The sequence below is a fragment of the Natator depressus genome, chromosome 12, assembly GCF_965152275.1.
Source record: "Natator depressus isolate rNatDep1 chromosome 12, rNatDep2.hap1, whole genome shotgun sequence".
In the NCBI taxonomy this organism is placed as follows: Eukaryota; Metazoa; Chordata; order Testudines; family Cheloniidae; genus Natator; species Natator depressus.
This window is the reverse complement of record NC_134245.1, coordinates 35344049-35360226: the sequence shown is the minus strand read 5'-3', so window position 1 is coordinate 35360226 and position 16178 is coordinate 35344049. Positions and strand designations below refer to the sequence as shown.

Here is a 16178-nt window from a genome sequence, read left to right as displayed (position 1 = left end):
GGGAAACTCTGCTTGCACATAGTTCTCATAGACATGGCTCTTCTGGTTTGGGTCCTCTTTCAGAAGAGCCAATCAAACTCTTTGGAATGAAAAATATTTTGCTAAAATTTTGTTTTTTCAAATTCCAAAATTTCCAACATTTGTAGGCATTTCTTTTCTTTTCTCTCTTGTCAAAATAGGAAAAAAAAAAAACAACTGGAAAACAACGTTTTTGTTTTTGTTCATTCTCTTCCCCGTAACTCTGCCCTTGCTCAGTGGCAAAGTACAAAACATGGAGGTGAAAAAAGGAAAACTAAAGAAATTAAACCTTTATGGGGGAAAATGTGGTAAGAATGTTTTTGCAAAAAAAATTGAATAAACAAAACATTGTTCCTTTTCTGACTCTGACTTTATCAACAAAGAAGTTTCCATGTTTCCAACCAGCTCTAGCTTTGAGGTGACATTTGTTGGCTTTCAAAGGCTTCTTGTGGTGTTTTCTGTGGAACAGGGGCAGGGGAAATGGTACAGAGCCTTTTATGTTTCTATGGGGCTCCTTTTGTGATGCAATATATATGGTATACAGAGAAATTTTATTATGGATCTAGATGAGGATGGTGTGAATTAACATTAGACTTCCCACTTGGCATCCTGGATGTCTCACATGGTGGTAGTTGGGACAGCATAGGAACAAAACATGCTGAATTGGTTACAGTAAACTTAAGTTGGACCAAGTGTAATGGGCTCCTTTTCCAAAAAGCAAGTGCTCTGATTCATGGTTCTTCTATGTGTCATCTTGTTGCACTAAAAGGACACCAAGTGACCTATTAAACCGATGGAGCAGCTGTGATAGGTATATTCTGTGCTCCCTTGACTGTCCATCTGCTCTGCTTCTCTGGAAGATCAGGGCTGATGTAGGTTTCAATATGTTGTGCACTCACAAGAAAAGACTGGAAGGGGGTGGCACTATGTATGTGCCTGTGATTGCAAATGCACCCAACAGCTCGGGTTGGTGAATCACCCTGCAGAGAAGGAACGCAGAATCTGTCAGACTCCAGAGATGAGATGCTTGTATGCAGATGGTCACTAAATAAATAACCTTAGTTTGGCCTAACAGAGCAGAAGCCAGGCCCTGAAAAAAGGATTATGGTGATCTTAAAATGAAAGGGCCTGATGCTCCTGCTCTCCTCTGTTTGGTGGAGGGGAATGAAAGAGGGCACATCCTGGAAGTGGATGCAGAAATGCTTTTGCTGCTGGCTATCCCTTCTTAGTGGCTGTGTGCACTGAGTGAGTCACAGGTGGTGGTGGGAAGTTAGCTGGATGGGGGTGGAGCACCCATGCCCTGTGGCATGCTCCCTTCCTGACTCAGTGGACCTCCATGAGGAACTCCCAGGGATCGCTAAACTACACCTCAGTGGCCCTGTTGTGCTGCTACCGGGGTTTATGCCTGGGCAGTATGACACGCTGCTGTGGAGAGGAGAGCAAGCCGTCCTAGATTCCAGGATGGATCCATACGCGTGGTGTCCGTTTTTCCCCATACATCGCAGGCTCCGAAGGTTGTGCCCATTCTTTCAGGCTGCAAACCCCTTCCCCCTTGGGCACAGACAATGTGCATACCAGTCCTTTCAATCAGGAGTTAGGGAAGGTTCTAGAACAGGGTGTTCTCAAATTGGGAGTCGGGACCATTCAGGAGGTTGTGAGGTTATTACATGGGGCGGGGGGGGGGGAGGTTGCAAGCTGTCAACCTCCACCCCAAACCCCGCTTTGCCTCTAGCATTTATAATTGTTTTATAAATTAAAAACCCTTTTTTATATATCTAAGGGGGGGTCGCACTCAGACTATGTGAAAGGGGTCACCAGTGTGTGTGTGTGTTTAAAAAAAAAAAAAAAAAAAAAAAAAAAAATTTGAGAGCCACTGTTCTAGAAGCTCTCCAGGGAAGCAGCGAGATGGTGGTGTAACTTTCTCTTGTGATTTCTGCACCTCCCTCTCCTCTTCCCCCCCCCTCCCCCCCACAACTACCCCCATGAGTCTTGCAATACACATGGTGTCTTCTCAAAGCCCCAGCATCTGGAATTGTGAGAGTTGCGGCTGTAATTAATAAAGAAAATTAAGTTTCTAGTCTTTGTGGCTGCAGAGAAGCTGGAGAACGTGACGCCTAAAGGCTCTCAAACGAGAAGGTAAAAATGGACTCAACTTACTGTTTAGAAATCTCATGATTTTTAACCCAGTTGTGACTTTTGGGTGGCCTGACTGTTCATTTTTGAACACTTTTTTGCCTTGTTCCGAAAAAGGGCCTTGTTCCATATCGTGGGGGGGAGAAGTATCTCTTTCTGTGATTCTTTGCCATGGCCAAGTGAAGGAGCGGAGGAAACAAAGACGTTTCTATGAGACGCCTTTTGAAGTTCACTCCCTCCTGCTGAAAAACCCACAGGAGGCGAAGATCTGTCTGCAGGTCATGCAGATCACACACTTAACTGGAACATCCACAGGTCTCTGACTTCTTGGATTACTCTCAACGGGGCAGCGACTTTGTAGATTAGCCTAATTTGTTATGTGGATCTGCAGAAGTCTCAGGGACAGCAGGGAAGAGTAATAAAGAGTTTGAGAGCTCTCAGTCGAGAGCACTGGTGGTCTAAAGGTATCCAGCACACGCTTTTCAACATGAGGTACTGTGATAGGGCACAAGGGTAATCGCTAACCCAGACCTTAAAGGGTTAATGCAGCCACCAATTAACCCTGACCCATTAATGGGAGCAGGGGAAATATGAAGGGTTGCCTGGAAACATCTCCGTGCGAGTTGGAGCCCTGTCCACAGGTCTGTGTGTGGAGGCTGGTGGTTGTAGTTGCCATTTTTGTCTTGTTACGGCCGTGTGTTTTGTTGTTCTTTTTGGACTCTTTATAAGTCCCCCCGGGAAGAAGAGATCACAACTGACTGAAGGCTGCCTAACTGTCTTATTTTGTGGGCTGGGAAATCCGCACACCGATGCGTCTAGCCCTCAGCAACTACTGGTCTTGGTTTTTGTTCAGTGAGCTGTTTTCTTGGTCTATATGGTATGGTTCTTTTGGGTGCTGTGCAGTTCTATTACATAACTTGTGGTCTTGACTAGTCTTTCTCCTTGCTTATCCAATCAGGCTTGGGGGTGCATCTGGTCTTAGGTCTCCTCTCCTGCAAACTGCCTTGCACAGGTGAATTCCTACCTTCCCAGAGCAGCTTGTGGCATAGGGGCCAGTGATCAATGTCTTCCCTTTCCTGCATGCTGAAGACTAAATGCATCATCCAGGTCAGCTGTGTAGACTTGAAAGACCTGGCCAATTGTGAGTGTGTTCCTCACTTCCAAACTTAACAATGTAGCAGCTGGCATGGTACAGCTGTGCCAGCCAGGTAACTCCTAGTCAGTGAGAGTGCAATAGCAAAAGGTAGATCTAATGTGGGAAGAAAATCTTTGTGTGTGCGTGCACACATCTCCTCTATTCTAATAGCGTTTCTATTTTTATAAGTGTTAGTCGATTCTGAGCATAGCCAGGTGGTCTCCTGATCTGAATTACCAAGACGTTCTTTAGGGAGGTCATATTTTTGTCTCCCGTCTAATGATTTCTCCTTTTTTGTTTCTTTGTTTTTAAAGATGATATCAGGTTGTTTGGATTTGTCCGATTTACCACTGGGGATGCCATGAGCAAGCGAGTCAAGTTTGCCCTCATCACTTGGATCGGAGAGAGCGTTAGCGGCCTGCAGAGAGCCAAAACCGGGACTGACAAAACTCTGGTCAAAGAAGTAGTACAGGTAAGGCCACCTTTTTGACCTGCCCTGCTTCTAGCCTTTGAGAGCATGGGATGGGGGGAGGGAAATTTGGTCATCCTTAGAAAACTCTTCTCTTTTTAAAGCTTTAACTTTTCACCCTCCTTACTGTCACCAAGACTCAATCTGCCCTTTGCGTGCTCCGTTAAAATGAGCACCTTTGGACTGTCAGCTGCCACCAGAGCTTATGGCTGTAAGGAGAGCAATAAAAGGACACATTCCGGTCCTCACCTGGGTAAATATCTCTTAGCCCCTGTTCTTTCTCTGCCTGATATAAAAACCACTTAGGGCGAGTCTACACTGGCAACGCCAAAGCGCTGCCGCGGTCGCGCTTTAATGTGCCTGGTGTGGTCACGGCGCAGCGCTGGGAGAGCGCCCTTAAAAAGCCGCTTCCACGAGGGGCATAGCACCCAGCGCTGGTGCGCTGTCTACACGGGAAGCTTGTTTTTACACATCTCTGAAAGTTGCAGCGCTGTAAATTGCCAGTATAGACAAGCCCTTAAAATTGAGGCATGAATAGCAGTGCACTGGTAGTTATATTGGATAAAGATAATAAGGAAATACACTACCATGCTTATCAGTGATTTTTTTATTTTAGACCATCAGAAGGCTCCAGGTTATCCCACTGTGCAGAGATGATAGACTGCAAGGCTGGGCTTGCAATCGGTATTAATTAACTAACAACTTTTAATAGTTAACTAGATTTGAATAGTTTCCTGTTTGGCATTGGGTGTAATAGGAACATGGAGATGTGTGCTTAGTACACACATCTCGGAAAGTTTCCCCAGTGGAATTTTGTCTGTCCAAGCACAAAGTGTAATTTAACCATTTAGAGCATGCGTAGGGCATTCTGACACAGCATTGTGTTCCCACAAAATTCAAGTTCAATGGACCTTAGTAGACTTATATCGAGGAGGAGGGGAACTTCAGCTGTTAGAAAACTGCATTGTGGAATGCTGTGAATAAAATATCCGATCCTCTCTTCTAAAATAGAAGCGTAGAGGACACTAGTTTAGGAGTTAGGAGACTGGGTTTCTATTGCTGGCTCTTCCAGTTGCCTGCAGAGTAACCTTGGGCAACTCATGTCCCTGCTCCATGCCTCAGTTTCCCCATCTGTAAAATGGGAATAATGATACTGACCCCCTTAGTAAAGGGCTTTGAAATCTATTGCTGAAAGCACTGTCAGAACTAGGTGTTAAAACAGTCTTAGAGTTTAAGGCAAGAAGGGACCACCAAAATGTTCCTGTCGCTGTTGTAAGCAAGGGTATACTAGCCAACAGCAGCACAACTATGACTGACTAGATTTACAGTTCAGCATATGCTCCCTCTGAAGAAACGTTTATGGTGGGGACCCATTTGATAAACAAGTTCCCTAAATGTACTGCTTCTTTCTGGTGCCTGAGAATATCCTTTCTCATTGAGCTGTCAGAACAGGCTGAATATTGAAAATCATAGAGGAGATTGGAAGGGACCTCAACAGGTCATCTAGTCCAGTCCTCTGCACTCAGGGCAGAACTAAGTAATAACTAGACCATTCCTGACAGGTGTTTGTCCAACCTGTTCTTAAACCTCCAATGGCTGAGATTCCACAACTTCCCTACGCAATTTGTTCCAGTGCTTAACTACCCTGACAGTTAGGAAGTTTTTAGCTAGAAGATCAAGGCTTTACTTCAAAGCCAAGAGTGGTTAACACTCAATAGCCTATTAAATCAAATAGGCTATTAAACAGGCAACCACTCAAGTTTCAAATGACATGTAACAGGAAGTTATGGACTATTGTATGGGTCAGTTGTCCACACTGGACATTAGGAAAAATTATAATCTAAACTGCCCTTGCTGTAATTTAAGCCCATTGCTTATTGTCCTATCCTCAGAGGTTAACAAGAACAGTTTTTCCTCCTCCTCCTTAGTATTTGTTTACATTAAGAAATCTCTTTGAGAGGGGAGTGTGCAGGATGAAAATGAAGGTCCCTTCAATGTGCAGTTTAATGTTTGTTTTAATGATTTTAGCCTAAAATAATTCAAAAATGTGACATTCAAACTCCTTCCTAGGAAGTACCCATTTATGCCACACCTCCCAACATGGAAACTACACTGAAGGATTCATGCTGAAACGGAAGATTTACCACTATACATGGTAGTGATGAAGCAAAGCTTTATTAATATGAAGTAGCTGAAACTGTATAATTGTAGTTGAAGCAGAAATTATATAATGCTGACAACTGACCCATACAACCATCTGTAACTTCCTGTTACATGTCATTTGAAACTTGAGTGGTTGCTTGTTTAATAGCTTATTTGATTTGATAGGCTATTGGCATGTTAACCACTCTTGGCTTTGACATAAAGCCTTAATCTTCTAGCTAATCAATATATACCCAGTAAAAGCTCTGAACCTGAAATATTAACACTATATGGAAATTTGTGCTATAAACCAACGTTATTAGGCAAACCCATCTCTTTTGAGATCATCCCCGAAGTATCTCCAAATATATTGACAATTCTCATCCACCTTCTTGAGAAAATTACCTCCATTAAGCAAACTATTTCGAGGGGTCACTTAAGGCAATTTGAACTGTAGTTTTGTGCTCTTCTCTCCTCCCCCCTGCCGTGGAAGTCATAATTGAGCACCAAAGAATGTAACCCGTATCATGGGGGGCGTGTGGGTATGTTCCATTGAACTGATGCATAATGCCAAACAGGCATGTATACATAGGCTTAACTTTGAGATAAACCCCACAAAATCCACAGTGACCTGGAGAAGTAGCCAACTGCAGGACCAAAGGATGCAAGACAGAGGCATAATGCATGGTAGCCCCCAGGTGGATAATCAAGTTGTTAGAGGGCTTTCCCTTCACCCTCCCACTTCCATGGTTTTTGTCACGCAGGCAGCAAAAGACCAGAAATCCGAAGTGCAGACAAAGCGATGTTTATTGGGGTTAGTTTCCAAGCAAGCATATTCCAAAGCCCTTCACACCAGTCAGGCTTAACTCTATAAACCAACAGTCTGTTCCCAGCTCTAATGCCGCAGAGCCTTGCTTTTGTCCCTGTTCTCCATTCCCCTCAAGTAGTCCAGTACGATGGCAATGAGGACCACTAAAGGCATGTCTACATTGCAGTGTAAACCTGGGCTCAGACTTGGGTTTGAACCCAACCCCCCACTTCTGTCCACACATGAATCTAGTTGGCTCAGATCACCAGGCACTCAGGACCCAGGTCCCAGGACCCACCCATCTGGTGGGTCTGAGCCCAAGTCCCACTGAGACTTGGGTCCAACCTCTGTCATTTTGCAATGTGGACACAGCTTGATCTGCAGACCCAAGGCAAAAAGTCTGCATAGTGCAGCATGGACATATTAGCATGGCTGTGAGACCCGGGTCCAGCAACTGTAAGCCCAGATTTACAGTGTAGTGTGGATGCTCAAGCACTGGCTTGTACACACCAAATCCACAAGCCCGGATCCCACACACCCAGGTTTACAGTTCAGTGTACACATACCCTAAGTACCGAGACACCAAGAATCCCATGCACCCACTTCTCAGTGCTAAGCTACATCCTAGCCTATGAAATAACTCAGTTTTATAGTTGTTTTGCAAAATACCTTTTTTATGTTTCTAGATAAATGTGGCTGATTTCCATTGAATGGTTCAGCTACCTGTAGATGTGAACACATTTTTCCCCTCCTCCCTCTTTCAATATCTGTGATATAGCCAGAGAAAGAAGGGCGAAAAGGGCATTAACGCTGCAAGATTTTTTGTTTTTTAAACACAACATACTGATGCTTATTTTCAACTGTTGGGACAATGAATGGACAAACTTCCAGCATGCAATACAAAGCTCTAAGAAATATGGAACTAAATATCTTGCGAACAAGGGGCCACACTTTGCTGCTAGTTACATTGGTGCAAATCCAGTGTCAACCCGATTGACTTAAGCTCTAGTGGAATGCAAGCAGAAATATTAAAATCTATTTATTTTGTTTTTTTGCCAAGAAAGCACAAGTTTTACACAGTTTTGGTTCATTGGGTGTGGTAACAGGAGCTCTAGAAAGAGAAATAACATTAAAAAACCCCAGCTGTGTGAGCTTCTCACTATTTTGTGGCCTCTCTTGCAGCCCAGCCCCTATGTACACTGAGTTGTGTATTCTACCCCATACTTAACACAGGGATGCCTTCAGAATTAGCAGTATGGCACAAGGTGTTTTTTGTATGGCAGATAACAGCTTTGAGCTTTAAATGATAAGAACAAGTCTCTGGGTTTCAAACAGTCTGTGGACCCTGGAGTAAAACGTTAAGGGCACTTGCTGTGGTATAATATTTGTGACAGTCCACCTTTCTCTCTTTAAGACCCAAGTTCCAATGAGAAGGAGTCCTGCTTGGGTATTCTCTGATCGGTTGCAGGGGGGTTAGACTAGATGACCCTGGCCGTACCTTCTAATCCTATGATTAACAGAGGCATAGCATGCAAGTCATGAGAGTGATATAGTACTGCTCTACTCAGTGCTGGTTAGGCCTCAGCTGGAGTACTATGTCCAGTTTTGGTAACCAATATATAGAAATGATGTAGAGAAACTGGAAAGGATCCAGAGGTGAGCGACAAAGATGTTCCAAGGGATGGAATGTAAGCCATATGAGCAAAAGCTGAAGGAACTGGATATGTTTAGTTTGGAAAAGAGGAGATTGAGGGGACATGATAGAGGTCTTCAAATACTTGAAATGCCGCCATAAAAAAGATGGAGAAAAGTTGTTCTCTTTTGCCACAGAGGGCAGGACAAGAGGCAATGGGTTCAAACTACAGCATAGCAGATTTCAATCTCTCTGGAAAAACTTCCTAACTGTAAGAACAGGAGGACAATGGAACAGACTTCTTGGGAGGTTGTGGAAGCTCCTTCACTGGAGGCTTTCAAGAGGAGGCTGGAGCCATCTGTCTTGGATACTTTAGACACAACACATCCTGCATCTTGGCAGGGGCCTAGACTAGATGACCGTTGTGGTCCCTTCTAACTCTGTGGTTCTATGATACACTGTAGATGCATTTACAAGCGGGCTGAGCACCGTTCAAAAGCTGAACAAATGCCTATAGGCGCTGTGCTTCTGCTGAGATTCTGAAAGCAAGTGGAACCCAGCTCGAGCTGATACTTTAAGAATTGTCAAATTACTGGGCCAGATCCTCAGCTGGTGTAAATCAGCGCAGTTGCATTGACTTCAGTGGAGCTGAATTCCCTTATCTTAAACTATGGCAAAAGGTCCAGACACTCTGTGCTTATTTATACCGGAGGAGTTCAAGTAAACCTTGGGTGGGTCCCTTGTCAGGCTATTCAATTTCCACCCCTATCCCTCTACCACAGCTGGAAGGCCACCATTCAGGTGTGTGACTTGCCCCAAACCCATCTGCAATGTCAGCTGAGGATGGGTTTGGAGTAGGGGTGGATGGCATGCAGACACACACCCAGAATGGGTGCCTTTTAAGGTGATATTAAGAGGCTAGTGGATGGAGACTTCCTGCAGTATAGCTTCTCGGAGTTCAAATGAAGTTGATGGAGCTCTGTCAGCATACTCCATCTCATGCTGCACACCTTGTGGTGTGGGAATGGAACAACGCCCTTGGCTGGGTAATTCATGGGGACTTCTGACTCTAAAAGCATAAATCTCTAGCGCTTAAGCTGGCAGACCAAGTCCATTCAATTAGCAGCAGTAACAGCCTCAAACCTGTGTACATAGTCCAACCACGAGAGGGGGGACAAAGATTTACACTGGACTAGTGTGGATTACACACTCCCCTGGCTGAAGGGGCTCATCCCGAGTTTCAGAGATCTGTTGCAGTTCAAATCCTATTATAGGCCACCATTTATAATAGCAAAGATCGAACGCAGGATGTTTGGTGCTTTTTCGATGCAAAGGTCCCAATGATAAAGCAGACCCAGGCTGGGTAGATCTGTGGCTGCAGGTTTGGCAGTCTGGTTGAGTAGGCCCTACTTGTTCACTTAAAATTATACACTAGTGGTACACTTTAAGCTTTTTGTGTCGCTTAAAAAGCCAAGCCCTCTCCTAGATTTTTACCTGGTTTTATAATTGAGTTCCATCTCTTGGTGCTTAAAAGCCTTGGTGCTTAAAAGCCTTGGTGCATCGAGCCTCTTGGCTGTCTCCATTTCTGTAGCTATTGTTTTGACCTGCCTTGCTCGGGAGCACCCAGGAGATGTGGAAAGGTACAGCGTACGCTGGGGTAGCTAAGGCTGTTCATGTTACCATTATGAACCTCTGAGGACCACAAGTCTTCCCTCCGATTCCTGCACGATGAAACTTGGCATACATGGCCTTAGCACAGGAGGGCTGTCTTTGCCTTTAAAAAAAAAAAAAAAAAAAAAAGGCTCCATTTGGGTTTTAAAAGGGGCAACTCTGCTGATGCCTAATGACCGCCCTGTGCACCGTGGTCCTAACAGTGCCTTGCCCCACACCTTTGGAAGCCAGGCTGTCATATGCTACCATGCTGATTTTACACCCATTCTGCACTTGCCTTTGAGCTGCTGTAGAGGACTCCATGAGATGCAGGGCCGTGAAGGATCAGGTCCAGCCTCTCTCTGTTTGCTGCTGCCATGTCCACACGTGCTACTTGCCTTCTCTTGCCTATCTGCTCTTGTTTGCAAAAGGGGTGTCAAAGAGAGCAGGTGGCTGGTAGTACCAGCATTTCTCTCTGTGGCCTCCTCCCTTTCTGCAGATTGTAGAGATTCATTTAAAGAAAAGTCTTAGTTCTCCTTGCGGCAGGGAAACTCCTTTTTTCTCTTCCTTCATCTGTATCATTCTCATCTTAAATTAGGGTTTTAAGCTCCTCAGAGTAGGAAATCTTTGTTCTGTAAACAAGCTCAAGCTCTTCCATGGCTCTGTATAAATAAAGGGATTCCTGGGCCCTGGTTGGATGCGTGTAACTCTTTTTGAAATCGGGTGCCTGGTACGAATGCTCACATTTGCTAGTTCAGCATTTACCTTCTGGAAACCTTGACTATTCAGTTTCCTCCAGCATTCCTGCCCAGAAGGTCATATGATCTGTTGTCTGTCTAAAGTAAATTTGGGTGGGAAAACTGCTCGATTTTTTACAGAATTCCTTTGGATGAGGAAATTGCCGGAGTTTGAAGACAAACTTGAAGTGCGGATGGGGGAAGAAGCCTGGCTTCTCAGTTGCACTGAGGCTACTCTGCACTGCACCAGCTGTGCAAAGCATCCCGACAAGCTGGTGGAATGGCCACTACCGGGTCACTTCCACTCAAGGTCTTCATCTGTGCTATACTGACTGCTGGAAGATCACATAGGGTGATCAACCGCTGGCATAAAGCCACTGTTGCTCCATATCTATTGCCCAGGGGTGGCATAGAGGATGTTGCTGGATAAGAGGATCCACTGATCCCTTAGTTGCTCTGTTGCCTGCCTGGGGCTGTTGACAGCTGACACAAGTGAAGGTAACCTTCAGGCAGCTTTCACTTACGTTGTGTGGCCAGAGCTGGCCCAGAACTGGGGCAGTACAAAGGTGCCTTAAGGACACTTTTTTTTTTTTTTTTTTTTAACTCACACACTTCCTTGTGCTGTGTCCTCCTGGGCTGCAACCCCAGAGGATCTGGGCCTAAATGTTCACTGCCCTCCTGGGTATGAATAATTCATCATCTCTTCGTTGCTTCTACTGTTGGGGAACTGAAGTGGCTAAAATACTGAAAACAAGATCTGAGGCCACTCTCTCTAAATTGCAAATGAATCTGTCTTTAGATCAGACCATATCTGCTGCAAAGGTGGAGGTGTGGGGTGATGAAAATGCACTTATGTGGTAAGCGAAGAAAGGCTGCTGACTGTAATTTACCATGATTCATAGAACTAAGTATCCTGAGAGAGGAGCTGCAGGCTTAGCAGATCAACCCATTCAATATTACCAGGCTGAAACCTTATTTCAACGCCACTGAAAACGGCAAGACAAATTACCCTTTTTTATAGGGGCTGAGGCCGTCTGTCACCATGCCGACTTGTAGGGTGCAAAATGGAAGCTGCTTCCTTTTAAGGTCAGAGTGATGAGCCTTCACTCTGAACTGAGGGGGTGTGTGTGTGTGTGTGTGTTGTGCAACACTTCAAATGCTAGCATAGAAAATTGTTTAAGGAGACACAGTCTGATAACCAGGCCTTCAGAGTAATGTGTGCTACCTCTGAGTATGAATCAGTCTCTCCCAAGTGAGACCGGGAGGATAGTCTGTTAACTCAAACAATAGTTCTGCTTCTGTCTTAACACGACAATTTTTAATCCTTTTTTCTCTGCTGGTGTTTTAACATAATAGCTATAACAAATGGAGATGAAATTCCTCCACCTCATAGTCCTGGTCTAATAAGGATAGTTCAGGGTCTAATGTTCTCAACCCAGAATAAACAATATTCAGTAATCCAGTCTTTGACACAACTTTTCCTATCTAAGACCTTTTGTAAGAAGTTAGAGGTCAGCTCAGGTACAGTTGCCATTTGTAGGGTCCACATTTCCTAGAGGATGGTACTGACTTCTCCCTACAGTCAGAATTGGTGGATACCAAGGTTGGCAAATGTTGCATTTGAAATGGTTTCACCTGTATGGTAGGGCCAGTGCCTTTGGTGGCTGTGGCACTGGCTACAAAGCAATAACTCACCTCTATTATTCTAGTGCCTAGAAACCCCATTCAAGCTCAAGGCTCCATTATGCAGGGCACCGCACACAGACATGGTGAGAGATGGTCTTTACCCCAAGCTGCTGGCAAACTAAATAGACAAGACAAAGGGTGAGAGGAAGGAAGTATTCGATCCCCTTTGTAAAGATAGGGACTTGAGGCACAGAGAGAGTATATAACTTGCCTGAGGTCACCCAGAACATGTCTCCTCTAGGTTGCATCTGAACTGGACACAAACCAGCAGCTGCCTCCTGTAGAGATCAGGGGTGGAATTCTGTACTGTGCTTCTAGGAAGGATTCTGAGCTGCTGTGGGGCCCACTGCAAGCCACCTGGCATAATTTTAAAGCCGCTAGGAGCTGCTATAACTTCTCCTCAGCTGCTTTGCAGCAGTACTGTCCGCATAGCTGTACGCCAGTGGTTCCCAGACTTGTTCAGCCACTTGTTCAGGGAAAGCCCCGGCCGGGCCGGTTTGTTTACCTGCCGCGTCCGCAGGTTCGGCCGATCGTGGCTCCCAGTGGCCGCGGTTCACTGCTGCAGGCCAATGGGAGCTGCTGGAAGCGGTGGCCAACATGTCCCTCGGCCCACGCCGCTTCCAGCCTCATGGAACTTGAGTACCTTAAAATAGTCCCTTCCCCCTTCTGTAATCCAGCCATGCTCAGCAGTCTGGAATAAGTGCTTCTGGGTTTCTCCCTTTTCAACACAAAACACCTAATTTTAAATAGTTAATTTTAAGTAATCCGTCAGTTACTTTCTGGGAATGTAGTGTTGGCCTGTCCTGTACCAGAAAGGATCTGCTTATGGGGGTAAGGGGGACTGGTTTGATCTGGGAGCCTGAAGGGCTGCCAAATCATTGTCATTTTCCAGAATTCCTTCTGACCGCAATTTAAACTAAAGCAGAGCAGACCAGGCTTCACTTAACTGCTAGAAGCTTTTTTCCTTTTAAGTATCTTTTAAATATCGAGAGTTTCCTGCAGTGAGAAACAGGATCGGTCGCAGCCTGCGTGCCTTCCTTTTCCATTGCATGAAAAAAAGTGGCAAATCTTTTCCAAACTGACCCTTTCCTCTCCCTTCCCCCACAGTACAATTTGAGGCTCTTGAGAAACTGCCAAAATGAAAGCTCTCCATGTGGTGTAGAATTTGATGTCAATATAAAACCCACTTCTTCCCTACACACATACAGAGAGTCTTGGATGGTCTGTTCCAGAACAGTTTACACCCAAACGAGATGACTGCTTCCCCATGAAAGCCTTGCCTAGTTCTGCTAGACTTCCTGTTTTGGGCTTTCATTAACTAGGAATCCTGGCTGTGCTGACTTCTTGATGTGGTCCAGCTGGGAGATCAGGCTTTTTGTCAGCAGTGCTGCTGCTATTAAGCATCCACGGCCACGCAGAGGACAAGGGAACGTAACCTTTTTGTTTAATTGTCTGATAGATGTTAGTGTCTGAAATGGGGAAAGGATAAATGAAATGTTTCCAGCTGTGGGAAGTGGTTAGGGTTAGGGAGTGAAGGGAAAACATGAAGCAAGAGGCAATTTTTGTGTGTGTGTGTGCGCGTGCACCCAACCCCTGCAGAAGTACATTTCACCAGTGATCTGAAAATGCTGAATAAGCACCAGTAGACTTGTTTCAGTACAGTAGCAATAGTTTCCAAGAGGTGCTGAGGAACGTCTTTCACAGTCTATTCTGAAAAACATCTCTTTTGCACAAAACCCACGTCAACTTACCATTTTAGGGCTTCACAACTGACCTTCTTGTGTACCTTGTCTATATGTACCTCTGCAGCTCTTCTGCATCTCTGTGCTGTGGCACCAACAGCCAGTGTCCCAAAGAATAGTTTATATTGAGTTCACCATAAGTAGAGAGACTATAGAACATTTGGGAATTGTCAGGCTGGATCAGACCCGAGGTCCCTTTAGTCCAGTATCCGATCTCCTTCAGTGACTGATACTAGATGCTTCAGAGGACGGGTCAAGACATCAGTTTATCTGTTAGATACTCATATGGCCCCCACTGCTGTGGCAACTGAGCACCTCACCGTTTAATCGATTTATCCTCACAACACCTGTGTGAGGTAGGGCAGTTCTGTTATCCCTATTGTACAGACGGGGGAACTGAGACACAAAGGCTAAGTGATTTGCCCAACGTCACACAGGATGTCAGTGGCAGAGCAGGGAATTGACCCTAGTCTCTCAAGTCCAAGGCTAGTGCCCTGGCCACTGGGACAGCCTTCCTCAGCCCAGCAGTCTGCTGGATCGAATGGCAGTAATTCCTGCTCTCTATAACTAATCTGCAGAATGTCTTTGGAACAGCTTTTCTCTTGCATTGGCCAAGCCCAGCCTGGGACGAGAGTAGAACGATGACAGCAGTTGTTTAAAGTAGCCATGGTGACACTGAGCCAGTGTAAGATCCCAGTATCTGATTGTAAAGCAATTAAAAAGTGGGGGAGGGAGGAGGGTTAACTGTCAGTGGATGTGATTTTTTTTTTTATTCATATCCCAGCAATATGGAAATTAGCCTCCCACACAGAACATGAAATGATTTTTCTGATCAGGATGGCCTCTCGCTAAATGGTCTCAGAAATACCAGTTAAAAACTTCACTTTCAAATTCACGTTCACATTTATTCGTGATGACAAAGTTCTTCTGATACCTTCAATTTCCAAACAGCCAGTCTGAGCAAAACCGGCCAGCTGTTCTTGCCACGAAGGTTCTGGGGGAAGGGTGATGGGGGTGCGGGACCCTGGCAGAGAATGGCAAGAAAAATATCTGCAAGAGGTTCGTTCTGCAGGGAACCTAATCATGTTCTGTCTTCAGTCGTACTGGCTTTCCTGCATCGATTGGCCGCATCATTGGACAATCTTAGTAATTTATAGATATGATTATGCTGTGTCCAAGAGGCTATTAATGGCTTCAATGAAAAAATCTTACCTGTGTAGCATTTGGGGTAAGAACTAGTCTTTGAAAAAAAGTCCCATATCTCTAAAAAGGCCTTTCCATCTCTATTACAGTAGCACTTAAAAGCACCAAGCAAGATTGGGACTCCCATTATGCACAGACATAGTAAGAGATAGTCCAGAGGTGGGCAAACTGTGGGCCCTCAGACCTTTTAATCTGGCCCCCGAGGAGCGGGGTCGGGGGCGTGCCCCGCTCCGGCGCTCCCCTGTGCTCAGGACCTGCGTGAGGGCACGCGTGTTACTGCGACTGCAGAACCCAAACGGGCCTCACATGCCATCAGAGCCTGGAACGTGCAAGCTCACATGCCTGCTACTTGTTGGCTTAGGTGACGCTGCTGTTTTCTAGTAGTGTTAATTTTCCATTGTTGAGGGTAAAACAAAGAGTAGGTGGCCAGGGAGTGCCAGCTGCATTGCTCACATGAATCAAAGAGGGCGTGGAAAGGGGTTAAGTTCGGGAATATGTTGTTTTGTATGTATATTTATAATAGTAAGTAAGGTTTAATGTTTATTTCCACTAAAATGTATCTTTATTAAATAAAGATAAATTTGAATGTCTCTGACTTGTTATTTTCTTGAGCATTCATGGCCCGCCACACGATTTCCATACCCAGATGTGGCCCTCAGGCCAAAAAGTTTGTCCACCCCTCAGATAGTCCTTACGCCAAAGAGCTTGCAGGCTAAATAGACAGAGCGTGGGAGAAAAAGTTGCAATGTGCATCTACCTTAACCTGAGGTGTCCTGGGCCAAAGGAGGTTCCAATGGAAACAGCCTCCCAGTGTTTACACAG

General features: G+C 45.2%; 1 protein-coding gene across 1 annotated transcript in view; it reads left to right on the top strand.

The window, feature by feature from the left end:
* COTL1 (coactosin like F-actin binding protein 1) overlaps positions 1-16178 on the top strand; it is a 29587-nt gene that overhangs the window by 12462 nt on the left and 947 nt on the right. Inside the window, exon 4 of the mRNA XM_074968847.1 lies at positions 3601-3758. Within this exon, the coding sequence (XP_074824948.1) occupies positions 3601-3758 (158 nt within the window). The remainder of the gene's footprint in view (positions 1-3600; positions 3759-16178) is intronic.